General features: G+C 55.0%; 2 protein-coding genes and 1 long non-coding RNA gene across 7 annotated transcripts; 1 reads left to right on the forward strand and 2 right to left on the reverse strand.

The window, feature by feature from the left end:
- Positions 1-425: 425 nt before the first annotated feature.
- LOC311425311 (butyrophilin subfamily 1 member A1-like) lies at positions 426-4,897 on the reverse strand. 2 transcript variants are annotated; one of them, XM_084501091.1, is made up of 11 exons: positions 4,538-4,897; positions 3,779-4,126; positions 3,014-3,289; positions 2,780-2,884; positions 2,434-2,454; positions 2,213-2,236; positions 2,101-2,121; positions 1,987-2,007; positions 1,842-1,862; positions 1,651-1,683; positions 426-1,491 (listed from the first exon to the last, which is right to left on the reverse strand). In XM_084501091.1, exons 1-11 carry the CDS (start codon positions 4,635-4,637, stop codon positions 842-844), a joined length of 1,620 nt encoding a protein of 539 aa, XP_084357217.1. In that variant the 5' UTR covers positions 4,638-4,897; the 3' UTR covers positions 426-841. The 2 variants fall into 2 exon arrangements, with proteins under 2 accessions (XP_084357217.1, XP_084357216.1); XM_084501090.1 differs by having other exon boundaries at positions 3,014-3,295.
- LOC311425385 lies at positions 4,055-8,673 on the forward strand. Of its 2 annotated transcripts, XR_014686304.1 has the most exons (3): positions 4,055-4,156; positions 7,029-7,276; positions 7,410-8,673. It is a non-coding gene; the product is annotated as an uncharacterized lncRNA (long non-coding RNA). The 2 variants fall into 2 exon arrangements; XR_014686303.1 differs by having other exon boundaries at positions 7,029-8,673.
- On the reverse strand, positions 7,879-12,391 carry LOC311425304 (butyrophilin subfamily 3 member A2-like). Of its 3 annotated transcripts, XM_084501073.1 has the most exons (11): positions 12,132-12,391; positions 11,377-11,724; positions 10,321-10,602; positions 10,087-10,191; positions 9,710-9,730; positions 9,573-9,593; positions 9,454-9,474; positions 9,314-9,334; positions 9,123-9,155; positions 8,786-8,944; positions 7,879-8,332 (listed from the first exon to the last, which is right to left on the reverse strand). In XM_084501073.1, exons 1-11 carry the CDS (start codon positions 12,355-12,357, stop codon positions 8,316-8,318), a joined length of 1,254 nt encoding a protein of 417 aa, XP_084357199.1. In that variant the 5' UTR covers positions 12,358-12,391; the 3' UTR covers positions 7,879-8,315. The 3 variants fall into 3 exon arrangements, with proteins under 3 accessions (XP_084357199.1, XP_084357197.1, XP_084357198.1); XM_084501071.1 differs by having other exon boundaries at positions 7,879-8,944; XM_084501072.1 differs by lacking the exon at positions 9,123-9,155 and having other exon boundaries at positions 7,879-8,944.
- Between the last annotated feature and the right edge of the window lie 3,678 nt (positions 12,392-16,069).

Here is a 16,069-nt window from a genome sequence, read left to right on the forward strand (position 1 = left end):
CCTGCATGCCCATCTCATGAAGAATTTGGGCGCTGGGAAGTGAAACGACTGCAGCAGGATGGGTGCTGAGGCATGGAGGTGGCTTGCAAAGACTTGAGGGAGAGCTGCAAAGCTGAGGCCAACTGCTGTCTCTGCTTGGAGAATTTCCAAGAGTTCGTGATACCCCCTGTGGGTACAGCCTCTGCAGAGCCTGTGTGATGGGAGGCTAGAAGCTCTTTGGGTTCCCCCAGGGTAGGGCAATGACCCAGCTGGGACAAGTGCACCCGGGTTTCAGCTGAGGAGTCATGGGGAGCTGGAGCATAGGTTCCTCCTGGCTCTGACTCCCAGGACCAACACCAAGGAGACGGTCTGCTGCAAGACGTCTTCCCAGACAGAAAAGCCTCAGAAAAGACAGCATCCAGGAAATGCCACTGCCAGAATCCATCTTCCTGTGCAAAACTTTATTTGTCACAGCCCTGCTCCAGAGGAGGTAACACAGAGCCCCCACAGGCTGCTCATGCTCAGTACCAGGCACAGAGCAAGGATCAACCCCAACCTAGGAGGCAAAGGTGGCCTGCAATGGCCGGCAGCACACAGTGACCACATCCCTTGCCCTGGGGTCTGCAAGCAGTGCAAGCAGAGGGGAGAGGAGCGTGGAGAGCTGCTGCAGCCCCTGTGCTGCCTGCTGGGGCTCAGAGGCAGGGTGACACCTGTGGGTACCAGTAGGGCTTGTGCCCCAGCACAGGAGTCACGGGCAGGGCAGAACTCAGGGGCTGCAAGGGGCCTGGTCCCTGCTTGCAGCATGCCAGCCCTCCTCCGGCAGCAGGGAGGAACACAGGGCAGCCCCTGGCCCCACTGCCCCTCATTTTTGTGCTGCTCCTGCAGAACCAAGGAGAGGTGATGCAGGAGTGGCTGGAGAAGGGCAGGAGTGCCCCAGGGCCGGGGACACGGTCTGGGGGTTGCTGTCCCTCAGGCACAGCTGAATTCCCTGTGTCCACAATAGGAACCAGGGACGGATGGGCTTTTTATCGAAGTTGGCTGCTGTGAAAGTGAAGATCTCAACTCCGTTGTCAGCGTTGATAAAAGACACGTGCTGCTGGGTGCAGTCCAGACAGACCCAGATCCTCGTGGGGACAGGGGACATGGACAGGGTAGTGCGAGGAGATGTGAGAGACATGAGCTGTCCATCATACTGCACAGCCCAGATCCCTTCTTCAGGGTTCATTTTGAGCACCCCCTTCCTCTTCACAGATGCCCTGGCCACCCCCACAGCCCAGCAAGAATTACTTTCTCTCGCCGCATCCCCCTCCACCTCCACCTCCCACCAGTGCCTCCCATCTCTGAACTCCTCATAGCCCAGCACACAGCACCGACTCTCAAATCTCTCATCTGTGTCAGGAACGTCCTTCAATTCACTTTCCCATCTCACACTCCTGTGGTCCTCTGACAGGATGAGCTCACGATGAGCTGTGTCTGCATCCAGGGTCACCTTCACTGCAGGGACAGAAGGAGCTAGGCCATCAGGGGCAGAACTCAGACCTGGGCAAGCTTTCCCCAGCTCAGGGCCAGGAGCTGCCCCACAGGGTAGGAGATGGGGCACCTCTTGGCTTCTCAACATGCCCCAGCAAGGGCAGGGGAAGCACCTCAGCGGGTAACTCAGTGCACACCTACCTCTATTTTGAGGCAACAGACACCTTCTCCATGCTGGAAGGAGAGGGGAGAGCTGGTCACAGCCCATGGCTGGTGCCCAGTGGGTGTGGGCAGGTTGAGGGGCCAGCCCTGGGCTGCTCTGTCCCAGCTGCCCACCCTCCCCTGCACATCGCCTTGTTGATGCCCTGGGGCTTAAATGCAGGGACACTCACCCAGCTCTGCAGCTAGTTCCTCTGAAAAGGAATATAAGAGCAATGCATTGATGAGAGGAGTCAGGTTCTTATCATGTGGCTGCTACAAAGGAATGACCCCCAGTTCCTTCAGTACTGGGGTGAGGGGGCAGGGAAAGATACTCACTCAGTCTTTCAGCTTTTTCTTCTGGAAAAGCATAAGGAATACATGATCAGAGAGAAATACTTCTCATCCCATGTCTACATCGCAAATTCTTTCAGTTCATGGATGGACACTCACCTATCTCTGCAGCTTGTTCCCCTGGAAAAGAAAGAGAAAAGAACGTACGGTCAGAAGGGAGTATGCCAATGGGAAGACACCAAATGCCTTCTCTTAGTGGAAGGAGACTTACCCAGCTCTACATCCTTTTTCGCTGCTATAGAAAAGCAAAAGGAATGAATGGTCAGAGTGGAGAGACTTTCACTTGGCACTCCCCACTCCCACCCCAGGCTCCAGCTGCTCCTCCAGCACCCCCGAGCCACCAGCACACAAGCCCCCAGAGCCCACCCAGACCAGGCCCTCCCACAGAGACACCACTTTCAGGGGCTGGGGGCAGGGACTGCAAGGACTCACCCAGCTCTCGCCTCTGTGCCGCTGAAAAGCAAATGCAGAGGAAGAGGTGGTGAGCAGAGCAGCTTGGTTGCTGGGTGGGAACATGTGGAGGGGGGCTGCGCCTTGCCACCAGCCCCACGCTGCAGCCATGCTCCCTGGCCTCCCACCCAAGGCCCCTTGCCTTCTCCCCTGCCTTCCTTGCCCAAGGCAGAGGCCCAAGACCATCCTAAGGCCTTTGGCATCCCCAGGAGAACATTCCCTTCCTCCTCCTACGCACCTCCCTGGGCCAGGGCTCAGCCCCGCTCCACACCCAGGGGGGTCCCTGCAGAACACCTCCCTCTGCTCCATCCCTGCGCTGCCAGCTTACCTTGCTTTCGGAAGAGATAGACTCCGAGGCCAATGGACACAGCCAAAAGCACGAGGACCAGAGCCAGAGCCACCTTCCAGGGCTGGGCATTGTGGAAGAAGGGAGCTGAGAAAAGGCACCAGGAAAAGGGCTGCGTTTACATGCCCGCAGGTGGAAGAGCAAGACCCAGACTTCTCCTGGGTCGGGACAAGTGCAGGGGCCAGGAACACCTCACCCTGGCTGTGCCATTTGTACCTGCAATGTGCAGGGATGATTCCCATTCCTGCTGGAGGCGGCTGCTCCTGACCACGCAGGACAAGGGCCCCTCCACGCTCCCGGTCATGATGACAGCGCCTTCGATTTCAAAGAGCCCCTCCTGGTCCTGGGAATGTGTCTGGGAGACCGAGGGCAGGTTCTGCCCGCGAGCATCCCTCCACAGCAGCTGTGGCAGCGGGTACCAGCTGGCCGATCGACACAGCACGCGGACGCCTCCGTCCTCGTAGCCCCCCAGGGAGAGGTGGGGGTCAGCACCTGTGGCTGGGGGAAGAGCATGTGGCTGGGGCTTGACTTGGGGAGGGATTCGGTTCCAAGGCAAAGACCCCATCTGCTCCCATGCCAGACACAGCACAGACCAACCACGGCCCCAGGGGCTCAGGGACCGGGCACTCCACGGAGCCACTCTCACCCCTAAACAGCACCTATTGTTGGCACAGCTGAAGGACCTGCTCAGGAACCTTTGCCCACTGCCCACACAACAGCATGGGGATGGAGTTCAAAGAAGGCCCCTGAGACTGAATTAAATCATTGCATTCATGCAGCTCTTTCTCAATAAAAAGCCTGCAAGGGCACAGGTGTACTCCTTGCTGGAAAAGTGCTCACCAGCAGAGGAGAAGCCCCATCACACTGTACTGTTTGCAAGGCCTCGTAGATGGCCATGAGGATGGGACAGGGTCCTGGCTGGAACACAGAAACCCTGGGACACCTGCACCATCCCTTGAATGCCTCACACCAGCCACTAACCTGACAACTCTAGCTCCACAACTGCTTCGTCATAAGCATCAGCATTTTTCACAGTGCAGATGTACAGGCCATCATCAGAGGGTCTCAGCCCCGTGATTCGCAAGTCCAGGCTTCCAGCAGAGAGACCATCTCTGTCCAACTCTGTCCTCCCAGCATATGCCCCTATCTGCTCCCCATACAGGTCCTCTCCATTGCGGTAGTGGTGCACTGTCTCAGACAAATCATCCCGAATCCACCTGACCTCCAAGCTGTGAGCATCGCGTTGAGGGGACAAGTGGCAGGGCAGCACAACATCCTGCCCCACGGTGGCAGTGACAGGCTGGCCTGGTCCCTCCACTCTGAGCTGGGCTGGGCAATGGAGAAGGGCACAGAAAGGCGGTGAGACGTTGCCATCGTAAATTTAGTGTCAGTGAGTGACAAAGGGCGAGCTGTGCATGAGTTGGTGCGTGCTGTGTCCCCCGTAACCCCTTGGAAACCACCCGGGAAACAGGAGAGGGCGAGGGAGGACATGCAGGAGAAGGAGGTGTGCTGGGAGTGGGAGCCCTCTCTGCAGCATTCAGGCAGGTGAAGGAGACACAGAAAGGGCAGGCAAGGCAGTGCCCGTATTGTGTGAAAGAACCAAAGTGAAAGTGAAACCCAGCTGCCAGGGCTGATCTGTGGGCTAGGGCTCGCTCTGCTCCACAGCCTCTCCTTTACCCTATGGCAGCACGTCTGCTAGGCCTAGGTGGGAGAGCCCCCAGCAGTCCCGCAGTATCCTACCTGAGCCCAGCTGGAGGAGGAGCAGAGTGACGAGGGAAGTTGGGAGGCCCCTGACATGGCCTATGAAGCTGGGGTGGCTGCAGCCCCAGGAGAGCCCCATCTGTGCTGCAGCAGGAGCAGGAGCTGGGGGCAGAAGTAGGGGCAGAAGAAAGAGGGGACCAAGGGGCTTCAGGTACCACAGGCAGATGGGGAAGGAGTCACCTTGGGCCCGGACACAAATAGCCACAGCAAGCAGCACCTTGGGCAAGGCGCAGAGCCTGTGCTTATCACGGGCGGGGGGACACAGCAGGCAGCCCCCAGGGGTTCTCCTCCAGGGAAGCCCCACGGAGAGGTCTCTCACCACACCCAGCCGAGCTGCAGGAAACACAGGGGTATGCCAAAATTCCAGATCTCCTACGCAGTTCCGGACAACAGTAAAACTCTGGGAGGAGCTTGGACATTTGGGGGCTGGGAGCAAGAGGCTCCAGAGCGTAGCGGAATCAGAGGCTGCAGGGAAAGTGGCACAGCTGTGTGCTGAGACAGGGAACAAGGGAAAGCATGTCTATATTGCAGGGTTCAGCTAACCCAGGGATTATGTTGTATATCAGCCTCAAGGACAGGACTGAGCTAGGGAGTACGAGGACAGGATGACCCTAAAAGATTGAAACAGGGAACAAGGCAAAGGATGTTGATTCAGTAGTTCTTAGCTAACACAGTTGAGTTAGCTAACCACAAGGAGAGGGCAACCCGAACGATAAGGGAGTCAAAGACTGCATGCATAGATAACGAAGCCAGCAAGAACTGGCTTGACTGCTGAAGTCTGTAAAAGAAAGGAAAGATCAGAAGTTTATCAGTGAGGAAGGCTTCTGTCCTACATCAAAAGACCAGCAGAGTACACTGGACAACTGCCTGAGGATTCTAGTGTGCATGCAGATAGGGGTGGAAACCTATGTTAATGATTTATGGAGACCTGATGAATATGTAAGAGACTTGCAGGAAATGAAATGAATATACATATATCCCATCAATATAAACACCCTGGCAGTAACCATTGGTGTGCATGCTAGGAGGTGCGATCCCCCTTGCACCCAGTACTGTAATAAACGTACCTGTTTTATAACTCTTTAGGAGTTGTGAAGTTTGATTTCCATGCCTAAGTGCTGAGCGCCATGCTACCACCCTTTGCCCAGAGTGGTGCAGGCAAAGAACCAGCCCCACTCCTGGCTCTGCCCATGCAGAGGAGGAAGAAATGGGCAGACCATTTGCCCTCTGGCAAGAGAAGCCCTGTTGCAGCAGGGTTGGGGCTTGGGCATGGAAGTGGCTTCCGAGGACCAGAGGGGCAGCTTCTGCATGCAGCCAGGATGATGACATGGATGACCTGTTCTTGAAGGAACTAAGGCATGCATCTGGATCTGCTGCCCTTGTCATTAGGGGGAAAGATTCAAATGGCCAAAGCTCTATTAGAGTTGAAGCTTAACAGTATTGTTAACTCACAAACACTGAGTTTGTGTCTGACACTGAATTGGGAGGAGATGCTGGCTCTGTCAAAGGTGGAGAGGCCTTGCAGAGGGATCTGGCCAAAGGGGAGAGCTGGGCATCCACCACCTGTGGGAAGTTTAACAAGGGCAAGTGCCGGGCCCTGAACCTGGGCAGGGGCAGCCCCGGCTGTACGGACAGCGTGGGGGGCGAGAGGCTGGAGAGCAGCCCCCAGAACGGGAGCTGGGGGCGTTGTGGCCGATGGCAAGTTGGATGTGAGCCAGCTACGGGCCCTGGCAGCCCAAAGGGCCAAGCGTGCCCTGGAGTGCTTCAGGCACGGCACTGCTGGCTGGCCGAGGGAAGGGATCGTCCCGCTCTACTCAGCCTGCTGCAGCCTCACCTCGAGCACTGCGTGCAGCTGTGGGCACCACAGCAGACGAAGGACGTGAAACTGTGCAAGAGCCTCCAAGGGAGGGCTACGAGGACGGCGAAGGCTCTGCAGGGCAAGGCGTGTGAGGAGCGGCTGAAGGCACTTGTCTTGTTGAGCGCAGAGCAGAGGAGACACAGGGGAGGCCTCGTGGCTGTCCACAGCTTCCTGATGAGGGGAGCGCAGGGGCTCTGCTCTCTGGGGACAGCGACAGGGCTCGAGGGAACGGCATGGAGCTGCCACCGGGGAGGGTCAGACCTTCTTGGAGGAAATCCAGGAGCTGGTGATACCCCCTGTGGGCACAGCTTCTGCAGAGCCTGTGTGATGGGAGGTTGGAAGCTCTTCAGGTGTCCCCAGAGCAGGGCAATGTCTAGGTGTACTGTGTTTATGTGGCATGGTTTTGGTATTGGGGTCCATAGGGGTGGCTTCTGCGAGAAGAGTCTTGAAGCTGCCCCATGTCAGATAAGGGCCCCACCGCAGGCCAGAGCCAAGTCAATAAACAATGTTCTTTGTGCTTGTGTGAGAGTATATTTTAAACAGGGAAAAAAATAAAAATAAAAAAAAAAGAAAAAGTTAAAAAAAAAATCACAAAACACTTCTGCTCAACAGCAGACTGAGAAAGGAATGAGAAACAGCCCTACAGACACCAAGATCAGTGAAGAAGGTGGGCAGGAGGTGCTCCAGGCACCAGAGCAGAAGTCCCCTGCAGCCTGTCATGATGCCCATGGTGGAGCAGGGTTCCACGCTGCAGCCCATGGAGGAGACCACGGTGGAGCAGGTGGATCTGCCCTGAAGGAGGCTGCGGCCTGTGGAGAACCCCTGCTGGAGCAGATTCCAGTCTATGGAGAGGAGCCCAGGTAGGGGCAGAGGGTCTGGGGGGAGCTGCTGCCTGTGGGGGACCCTTGCTGAAGCAGCTTGCTCCTGATGGATGGACCCCGTGGTATGGACCCATATTGGAGCAGTTCTTGAAGAGATGCTCCCTGTGGGCAGCCCATTGCAGGATCAGTTCGGGAAGGATGGCATCCTGTGGGAGTGACCCCACATGGAGCAGGGGCAGAGAGTGACCAAGAAGGAGCGCTGGAGAAAAACCATCAGGGACTGAATGCAGCCCTCATTCCCCTGTGCCACTCAGGGGGGAGAAGGTGAAAGAAGGTATTTATGGGGAAGGTGTTTTGGGTGCCTTTCCTTTTTTTCTCACTTCTCTAGGCTGTTTGTAATACGCCATAATAAATTTTATTCTCTCTCTACTCTGAGTCTGTTTTGCCTGTCACAACAATTTTTGACTGAGCTCCCCATCCTTATCTCAACCGTTGAGCCCTTGGCACTGTATTTTCTCCACCTTTCCCTGGCTCTAACTCTCAGGATAAACACCAAGGAGAGGTATGCTGCAAGATGTCTTCCCAGGCAGAAAAGCCTCAGGACAGAAAGCACCCAGCAAATGCCACTGCCAGACTCCATCTTCCTGTGCAAAACTTTATTTGACACAGTCCTGCTGCTGCTGGGCCTTGATGTGCTCCAGAGGAGGGAACACAGAGCCCCCGCAGGCTGCTCATGCTCAGCACCAGGCACAGAGCAAGGATCAACCCCAACCTAGGAGGCAAAGGTGGCCTGCACTGGCCAGCAGCACACGGTGACCACATCCCTTGCCCTGGGGTCTGCAAGCAGTGCAAGCAGAGGGGAGAGGAGTGTGGAGAGCTGCTGCAGCCCCTGTGCTGCCCGCTGGGGTTCAGAGGCAGGGTGAGACCCGTGGGTGCCAGCAGGGCTTGTGCCCCAGCACAGGAGCCACGTGCAGGGCAGAGCCCAGGGGCTGCAAGTGGCCTGGTCCCTGCTTGCAGCATCCCAGCCCTCCTCCAGCTGCAGGGAAGAACACGGGGCAGCCCCTGTCCCCACTGCCCTTCATTCCTGTGCTGCTCCTGCAGGACCAAGGAGAGGTGTTTGAGGAGTGGCTGGAAAGTCACCGGAGCTCCCCAGGGTTGGGGACAGGGTCTGGGGGGTGCTGTCCCTCAGACAAAGCTTAATTTCTGGTGATTCCAACAAAAACCAGGGGCGGATGCTCTTCCCATTGAAAGTGGCTGCTGTGAAAGTGAAGATCTCGAACCCATTGTCAGCATTGATAAAAGACACCTGCCCCTGGGTAAAATCCAGACAGACCCAGATCCTCGTGGTGTTTTGGTACACAGACAAGTGGGTGCGAGGAGATGTAAGAGACGTGAAATCTCCTTCATCATACTGAACAGCCCAAATTCCCTCTTGGGGGCAAATTTTGATCCCTTTCTTCTTCTCCACAGACGTTCTGGCCACCCCAACAGCCCACCAAGCATATTTTTGCTGCTCTCCCTCCACCTTCACCAACCAGCAGTGCCTACCCTCTCTGAACTCCTCACGGCCCAGCACGCAGCACCAAGACTCAAATCTCTCAGGTGTGTCAGGCACCTGCTGCCGTTCAGTTTCCCATCTCACACTGCTCTTGTCCTGAGACAGGATGAGCTGGGGATGAGCCGTGCGTGGATCCAGGGTCACCTTCACTGCAGGGACAGAAGGAGCCAGGTCATCAGGGGCAGAGCTCAGCCCTGGGCAGGCTTTTCCCAGCTCAGGGCCAGGAGCTGCCCCATGGGGCAGGAGATGGGGCACCTCTTCGCTCCTGAACATGCCCCAGCATGGGGAAGGAGAAGCACTGCAGAGGGCAACCCAATGCACACCTACCTGTATTATGAGACATCACAAACCTTCTCCATGCTGGAATGAGAGGGGAGAGCTGGTCACAGCCCACAGCCGGTGCCCAGTGGGTGTGGGCAGGGTGAGGGGCCAGCCCTGGTCTGCTCTGTCTCAGCTGCCCACCCTCCCCTGCACATCACCTTGATGTTGTCCTGGGGCCCAAGCTCAGGCACACTCACCCAGCTCTGTAGCTTGTTCCTCTACAAATGAAACAGAAAAGCAATGCATTGATGAGAGGATTCAGCTTCTCAGCAAGTGACTGCTACAGAACAAAGACTTCCAGCTCCTTCCGTCTGGGGTGAGGAGAAGATGGACTCACCCAGTCTTGCATCTTTTTCCTCTGGAAAGGAAAATCATGAGGAATGCATGGTCAGAGGGGAAAACCTCTCATCCCATGTCTATACAGCAAATTCTTTCAGTTCAGAAATGAACACTCACCTATCTCTGCAGCTTGTTCCACTGGAAGAAAAAAAAAAAAAAAAAAAAAAAAAAAAGAGAAAAGCAATATATGGTCAGAGGGCAGTATGCCCACAGGAAGACACAAAATGCCTTTTTTTGGGGGGAAGTAGACTTACCCAGCTTTGTATCCTTTTTTACTGGAAAAGGAAAGAAAAAACAATGCATGGTCAAAGTGAAGAGCTTCTCATCCCATTGCTGCTTCCACAGCTAGATCCCAAATTTCTTTCCTCTCGTGAGTGGGCACGGACCACCTCATTCCCAGATTGGGAGGGACCAGACATCTGCAGGGGGGCAGAAGGTCCCTTGCCTTCTCCCCTGCCTTCCTTGCCCAAGGCAGAGGCCCAAGACCATCCTAAGGCCTTTGGCATCCCCAGGAGAACATTCCCTTCCTCCTCCTACGCACCTCCCTGGGCCAGGGCTCAGCCCCGCTCCACACCCAGGGGGGTCCCTGCAGAACACCTCCCTCCGCTCCATCCCTGCGCTGCCAGCTTACCTTGCTTTCGATAGAGATAAATACCCAGGCCAATGGACACAGCCAAAAGCACGAGGACCAGGACCAGAACCACTATCAAGGGCTGAGCGTTTATGAAAAAGGGAGCTGAGAAAAGGCACCAGGAAAAGGGCTGTATTTACATGCCTGGGATTAGAAAAGCAAGACCCAGACTTCTCCTGGGTCGGGACTAGTGCAGGGGCCAGGAACACCTCACCCTGGCTGTGCCATTTCTACCTGAGATGTTCAGGGATGACTCCTGCCCTTGCTGCAGGTGGCTGCTCCTGACCACGCAGGACAAGGGCCCCTCCACGCTCCCGGTCATGATGATGGCGCCTTCGATTTCAAAGAACCCCTCCTGGTCCTGGGAATGTGTCTGGGAGACCGAGGGCAGGTGCTGCCCGCGAGCATCCCTCCACAGCAGCTGCGGCAGCGGGTACCAGCCGACTGATCGACACAGCACCCGGATTCCTCTGTCCTCGTAGCCCCCCAGGGAGAGGTGGGGGTCAGCGCCTGTGGCTGAGGGAAGAGCGTGTGGCTGGGGCTTGACTTGGGGATGGATTCAGTTCCAAGGCAAAGACCCCATCTGCTCCCATGCTAGACACAGCCCTGCACAACTACTGTCACAGGGGCTCAGGGACCAGGCGCTTCACAAAGCAGCCCTCAGCAACAAATTACCGCAGGTAGTGGTGGAAGCAGAGAGAAGGGCTGCACAATGCCAGTGGCCCCAAATCACCCATAAAACCCAGGTGATCAAGATCAAGATCAAGATGATCAAGATCAAGATCAAGTTGATCAAGATCAAGATTCATCACCTCCAGGCAGCATCTCTGCACCAAGCCTTGCTATTTCAAGAAGCACCCAGACTTTCAGAAAACGTCTCAGGTCTCCCACAGCAGAAAAATCAAAAGCAAGCAGAGGTCCAGATGCTCAGAGGTCTCTTCCCTGCTCCAGGGTCTGTGTTTGGTCCCCTCGTTGACAGAGCTGAATGTTCTGCTCAGAAGCCTCTGCCCAGTACCCTCAGAACATCATTGGGATGGAGTACAAAGAGGCCATTGAAACTGAATAAATCCATCTCATCTGTGTAGTTCCTTCTCAATAAAAAGCCTGCAGGGGCACAGGTGTGCTCGTTGCTGGTCAAGTACTCACAGAGTGAGGAGGAGAAGCCCCAACAGACTCAACAGTTTGAAAGGCCTTGTAGATGGCCATGAGGATGGGAAAGGAGCCTGGGTGGGACACACTAACCCAAGGACAACTCTACTACCCCCTGGCAGCATCGCCCCAGCCACTAACCTGACACCTCCAGATCCACAATAGCTTCGTTATAAGCATCAGCATCTTCCACAGTGCAGACGTACCGGCCATCATCAGAGGGTCTCAGCCCCGTGATTTGCAAGTCCAGCCTTCCAGCAGAGAGACCATCTCTGACCAACTCTGTCCTCCCAGCATATGCCCCCATCTGCTCCCTGTACAGGTCCTCTCCATTGTGGTAGTGGTGCACGGTCTCAGAGATACTGTCCCGGATCCACCTGACCTCCAAGCTGCGAGCATCGCGTTGAGGGGACAAGTGGCAGGGCAGCACGACATCCTGCCCCACGGTGGCAGTGACAGGCTGGCCTGGTCCCTCCACTCTGAGCTGGGCTGGGCAATGGAGAAGGGCACAGAGAAGAGGTGAGATTTTGCCATTGTAAATTTAAAGGCAGTGAGTGACAAAGGGTGAACTGTGCATGAGTTGGTGCGTGCTGCGTCCCCTGTGTGTCATGGGAAACCACCGGGGCAACAGGAGAGGGAGAGGGAGGACGTGCAAGAGAAGGAGGTGTGCTGGGAGTGGGAGCCCTCTCTGCAGCATTCAGGCAGGAGAAGAAGAGCCAAAAAGGGCAGCTGAGGAATCAACCGTATCACATGAAAGAACCAAAGGGAAAGTGAAACATAGCGGGGGCAGAGCTGTGGGCTCGGGTTCCCCCTGCCCCACAGCCAGTCCCCTGCCCCACAGCAGCAAGTCTGCATGCACAGGGGGGAGAGCCCCCAGCAGTCCCACAGGATCCTACCTGAGCCCAGCCGGAGGAGGAGCAGAGTGACGAGGGAAGTCAGGAAGCCGCTGGCATGGCCGGTGAGGCTGGGGCGGCTGTAGACCCAGAGGAGCCCCATCTGTGCTGCAGTGGGAGAAGGAGCTAGGGCCAGAAGCTGGAGCAGAAGAGAGAGGCGAAAAAGTGGCTGCAGGCACTGCAGGCGGATGGGGAAGGAGTCCCCTTGGGTCCGGACACAAGTAGTCATAGCCAGCAGTGCCTAGGTCAGGGCGCAGAGCATGGACTTATCATAGGCTGGAGGACACAGCAGGCGGCTCCAAGGGGTTCTTCTCCAAGGGAGCCCCACCAAGATAGACATCCCTCACCACACCCAGCAGACGTGCAGAAAGCACAAAGCTAAACCTAACTCCCCCAGCCTGTGCCCCGATCCTGGCAGCAATAACCCTCAGGGAGCAGTTCTACCCCTCGAGCAATGGGGAACAAGTGTCTGGGGAGCTCTGCAGGGCTGGCACCACCATCCCATCGTAGCTGGGTGCCCAGTCCACCACCTTCAGCCAGGACGAGGGGCTTGTCCCCAGCAGGAGCCTCTCCAGACCTCTAGGGAAAGCCAGTTTCTGAGCTCATTCATCTCCACCTGTCTAGAGAGGAATGAAACTGTGAGCAATGGGACAATATGGAGAGATGGCAGAGCAGAGCTGAGTGGGATCGGAGGCTGAAGTAATGGGATGCAGTTGGGTGCTGAGCCCGGAGCTGCCACCCTTTGCCCAGGGTGCTGAAGGCAAGGAGCCAGGCCCGCTCCCTGCTCAAGCCAAGCAGGCACAGGAGAGGGTTGCTCCAGAGGGGCAGGATCTTCTTCTCAAGCTTAGGTGGCTAAGGGAAGTTTATGTGCACTGGAAGCAAGGTTGGGCAACGTGGGAGGACTACAGAGATGCTGTTTGCCTTTGTAGGCAGAAAATTCAAAGCTCATTTTGCATTGAACCAGGACAGTACTGTGAGGGGCATTAAAACGGACTATTAAAAATATGTTAAAAGCAAAAGGAATATCAGAGAAAGTATTGGTCTTGATTAGGATGGTCACCTCTGTTAGAAATGGCTCATTCTTCAAAATAGGATTAAATAAAAAAATAGGATTTATTAAAAGAATAGAGGTAAGCAAACAGCGCTGGGTGCACCGGGAGTCTCTACTCCACCAGGACGCACACCAGTTACATCAAATAGCTGAATTTTATGCTCCTAGACTAATACATATTCATTACTACTTCTAAAAAAACCCAGGTTGTTATAATCAGCTTCCGGTGTCCAATCCCTCCTACTGGAGCATGCGCATCAGTCTCCGGTGGTCCCTCTGGGGGTCTCTAGGGGTCTTTCATGCTGAAGGCTCGTAATCTTCCTCTCCAAGTTTTTTTCTCGTCCTTCCCCTTTGTACTCCCTTGGCACCATATCAAGTTTATAGAACATCCCCTGCAGGTCTTGTCTCCCAGCCGTCCTTCAGCTTCTTTTTTCTTCTTCTTAATCTCTTGGCCACCTGGCCAGATATCAGAGGCTTGCATAGTATCCCATAACAGTCACTAGTTGTTATCAGTTGTTCTGAAACCCCCAGACATCAAAGACTTCATACAAACACAAATAGCTTTCTTATTGACACTTCACCAGTAATTAAAACATTCTTCACCAGCCATTCACAGGGACAGACACACCTATAGCAGTGTTAAGTTAATCTCGAAGAAAAAAAAAAAAGGCTGTAACTGTTAGAAATAAAAGTTCGGATTAACAAAAGCAAACAAGTTCATAAATTTGAGGAGTATTTTCTGAAGACTTGATAAATTGACTAGAATGAGGGGGAGACTGGGACACACTGCATCTGTGGTTCAAGAATTAAATTGCCTGTGCAGGGCCCAGAGGCAGTCTGGACTGATCTTTGCTGACACGAATTGTTAAAACATTCCTAACACTGTTCACATAAATCCTGCCCTTTCTTGGAAATTGCATGACTGTATATCACCGTACCATAAATAAGTACTCCTTATCTTGCTTAGGTATACATGTTTGTTGGAATTACCCCCCGCATACCCAGTGCTGTTCATAAAGAGTACCAGCTTTCTAATTCTCCAAAATGAACCCTGGAAAGTTACATTGCTTTTTGCATTTCAAGCTCATCCCAGTTCAGTGTCAGCCACAAACTCAGGTTTCCTTCCAGTCCTGCATCCAGGTCATTTATGGGAGTACTGAAGAGATCTGGACCCAAAATGGAGCCCTGCAGAGCTCCACTCATGACTGTCCGCCAGCCTGATGTCGCCCCTTTTACCAGAACCCTCGGAGCCCAACCCATCAGCCAATCGTTCACCCATCATATTATGCATTTATTTGTCTCTGTGCTGGACATTTGGTCCAGATGGGTACAGTCTGGCTCCCTTTGGTCAACTGGGAGATAGACCTTGTCATAGAAAGGAAATTAAGTTTGTTGAACAGGACTTTCCCCTCATGAACACATGTGTGCTGTGACCAGTGACCATTGTCCCTCAGGTGTTTTTCACTCACCCCCAGAGCAATCCACCTAAGCTCTAGAAGAAGATCCCTGCCAATCTGAGCTGACCTTCTGCCAAAGCTGCTTAACTAGAGGCAGGAGCAGGGCTTGCTCTTTGCCCAAACCACCTTAGGTCAATTGTGGCAGTACCAGGATTAGCACCCATGTGCACACCACTCCCTGCAGCCTTTGATCCTGCTTTGCTCTGGTGTCATTTGGTCCTATCCCCCAAGGGGCAAAGTTTCTCCCAGAGGTTTATTGCAGCCAGGAACTGGGCAAAGGCTCGGGAAGCTGGGCATAACCTTATGCTTTCTGCAGCTCTGCTGGGTGTCATCAATGACCTCTTTCTCAGTGGGGCTCCCATGGAGAAGAGCCCCTGGGGGCTGCCTGCCTCAGCCTGTGATAAGCGCAGGCTCTGCACCCTGCCCAAGGCGCTGCTGGCTGTGGCTCCTTGTGTCTGGGCCCAAGGGAAATCCTTCCCCACAGCCTGTGGTGCCTGCAGCTCCTTGGCCCATTCTGTCTTCTGCTCCAAGCTGCATACAATGCTCGAGGCAAGGCCACAGCAGGCTGAGCAGAGTGAGATGATACCTTCCCTCAGCCGGCCAGCAGTGCCATGCCTGAGGCAACCCCAGGAAAGCTGTGGTGGTTTTATTCGTGTGGGCAGCCGAACTCCTCCTCAGTTGCTTTCTCACTCCCCCTCCTTAAAGGAAAAGGGGGAGAAAAGGAGATGCAAAGGGTTCAGGGTTTGAGACAAGGACAGGGAGATTGCTCAAAAATTATCACGACGGGCAAAATAGACTCTGAATATGGAGATAGTAAATTTTATTGCCAATTACTAACAAGCTAGAGAAGTGAGAAACAAATGAAAGAAACTAAAAACACCTATACACCTTCCCCCAATCTACCCTCTTCCACCTCCTCCCCCACCCCCCACTCCCCCCACCCCTTAATGGCACATGTGAATGGGGGAATGGGGGTTGTCGTCAGTCTATAGCACTTCGTCTTTACCAATCCTTCTTGGTCACTCTCTGCCCCTGCTCCACGTGGGGTCCCTCCCACGGGATGCCGTCCATCCCAAACCGATCCTGTGTGGGCTGCCCACAGGCAGCAGCTCTTCAAGAACTGCTCCCTATGGGTCTGTACCACGGGGTCCATCCAGCAGGAGCAAACTGCTCCAACATGGGTCCCCCACAGGCAGCAGCTCCCCCCAGGTCCCCTGCTCCTGTATGGGCTCCTCTCCATGGGCTGCAGCTCTGGCCCAGGTTCTGCTCCTGCGGGGGCTCTCCATGGGCCACAGCCTCCTCCAGGCCACATCCACCTGCTCCACTGGGGGCTCCTCCACGGGCTGCAGCATGGAGATCTGCTCCATGTGGGACCCATGGGTGCAGGGGGACAGGCTGCTCCACCAGGGGCCTCTCCACAGGCCACAGGGGAA

This window comes from Aythya ferina (assembly GCF_964211825.1).
Source record: "Aythya ferina genome assembly, chromosome: 30".
Taxonomy (NCBI): domain Eukaryota; kingdom Metazoa; phylum Chordata; class Aves; order Anseriformes; family Anatidae; genus Aythya; species Aythya ferina.

Coding starts and splice junctions, on each gene's coding strand:
- LOC311425304 (XM_084501071.1), bottom strand. CDS start 12,357: ATGACTACTTGTGTCCGGACCCAAGGGGACTCCTTCCCCATCCGCCTG. Junction 10,603..11,376: donor TGTGGATCTGGAGGTGTCAG/GTTAGTGGCTGG, acceptor CTCTTCCCTCAG/CCACAGGCGCTGACCCCCAC. Junction 9,475..9,572: donor GGAACAAGCTGCAGAGATAG/GTGAGTGTTCAT, acceptor TTTCCTTTCCAG/AGGAAAAAGATGCAAGACTG.
- LOC311425311 (XM_084501090.1), bottom strand. CDS start 4,637: ATGGGGCTCTCCTGGGGCTGCAGCCACCCCAGCTTCATAGGCCATGTC. Junction 2,237..2,433: donor GGCACAGAGGCGAGAGCTGG/GTGAGTCCTTGC, acceptor GCTTTTCTATAG/CAGCGAAAAAGGATGTAGAG. Junction 1,684..1,841: donor GGAACTAGCTGCAGAGCTGG/GTGAGTGTCCCT, acceptor CTCTCCTTCCAG/CATGGAGAAGGTGTCTGTTG.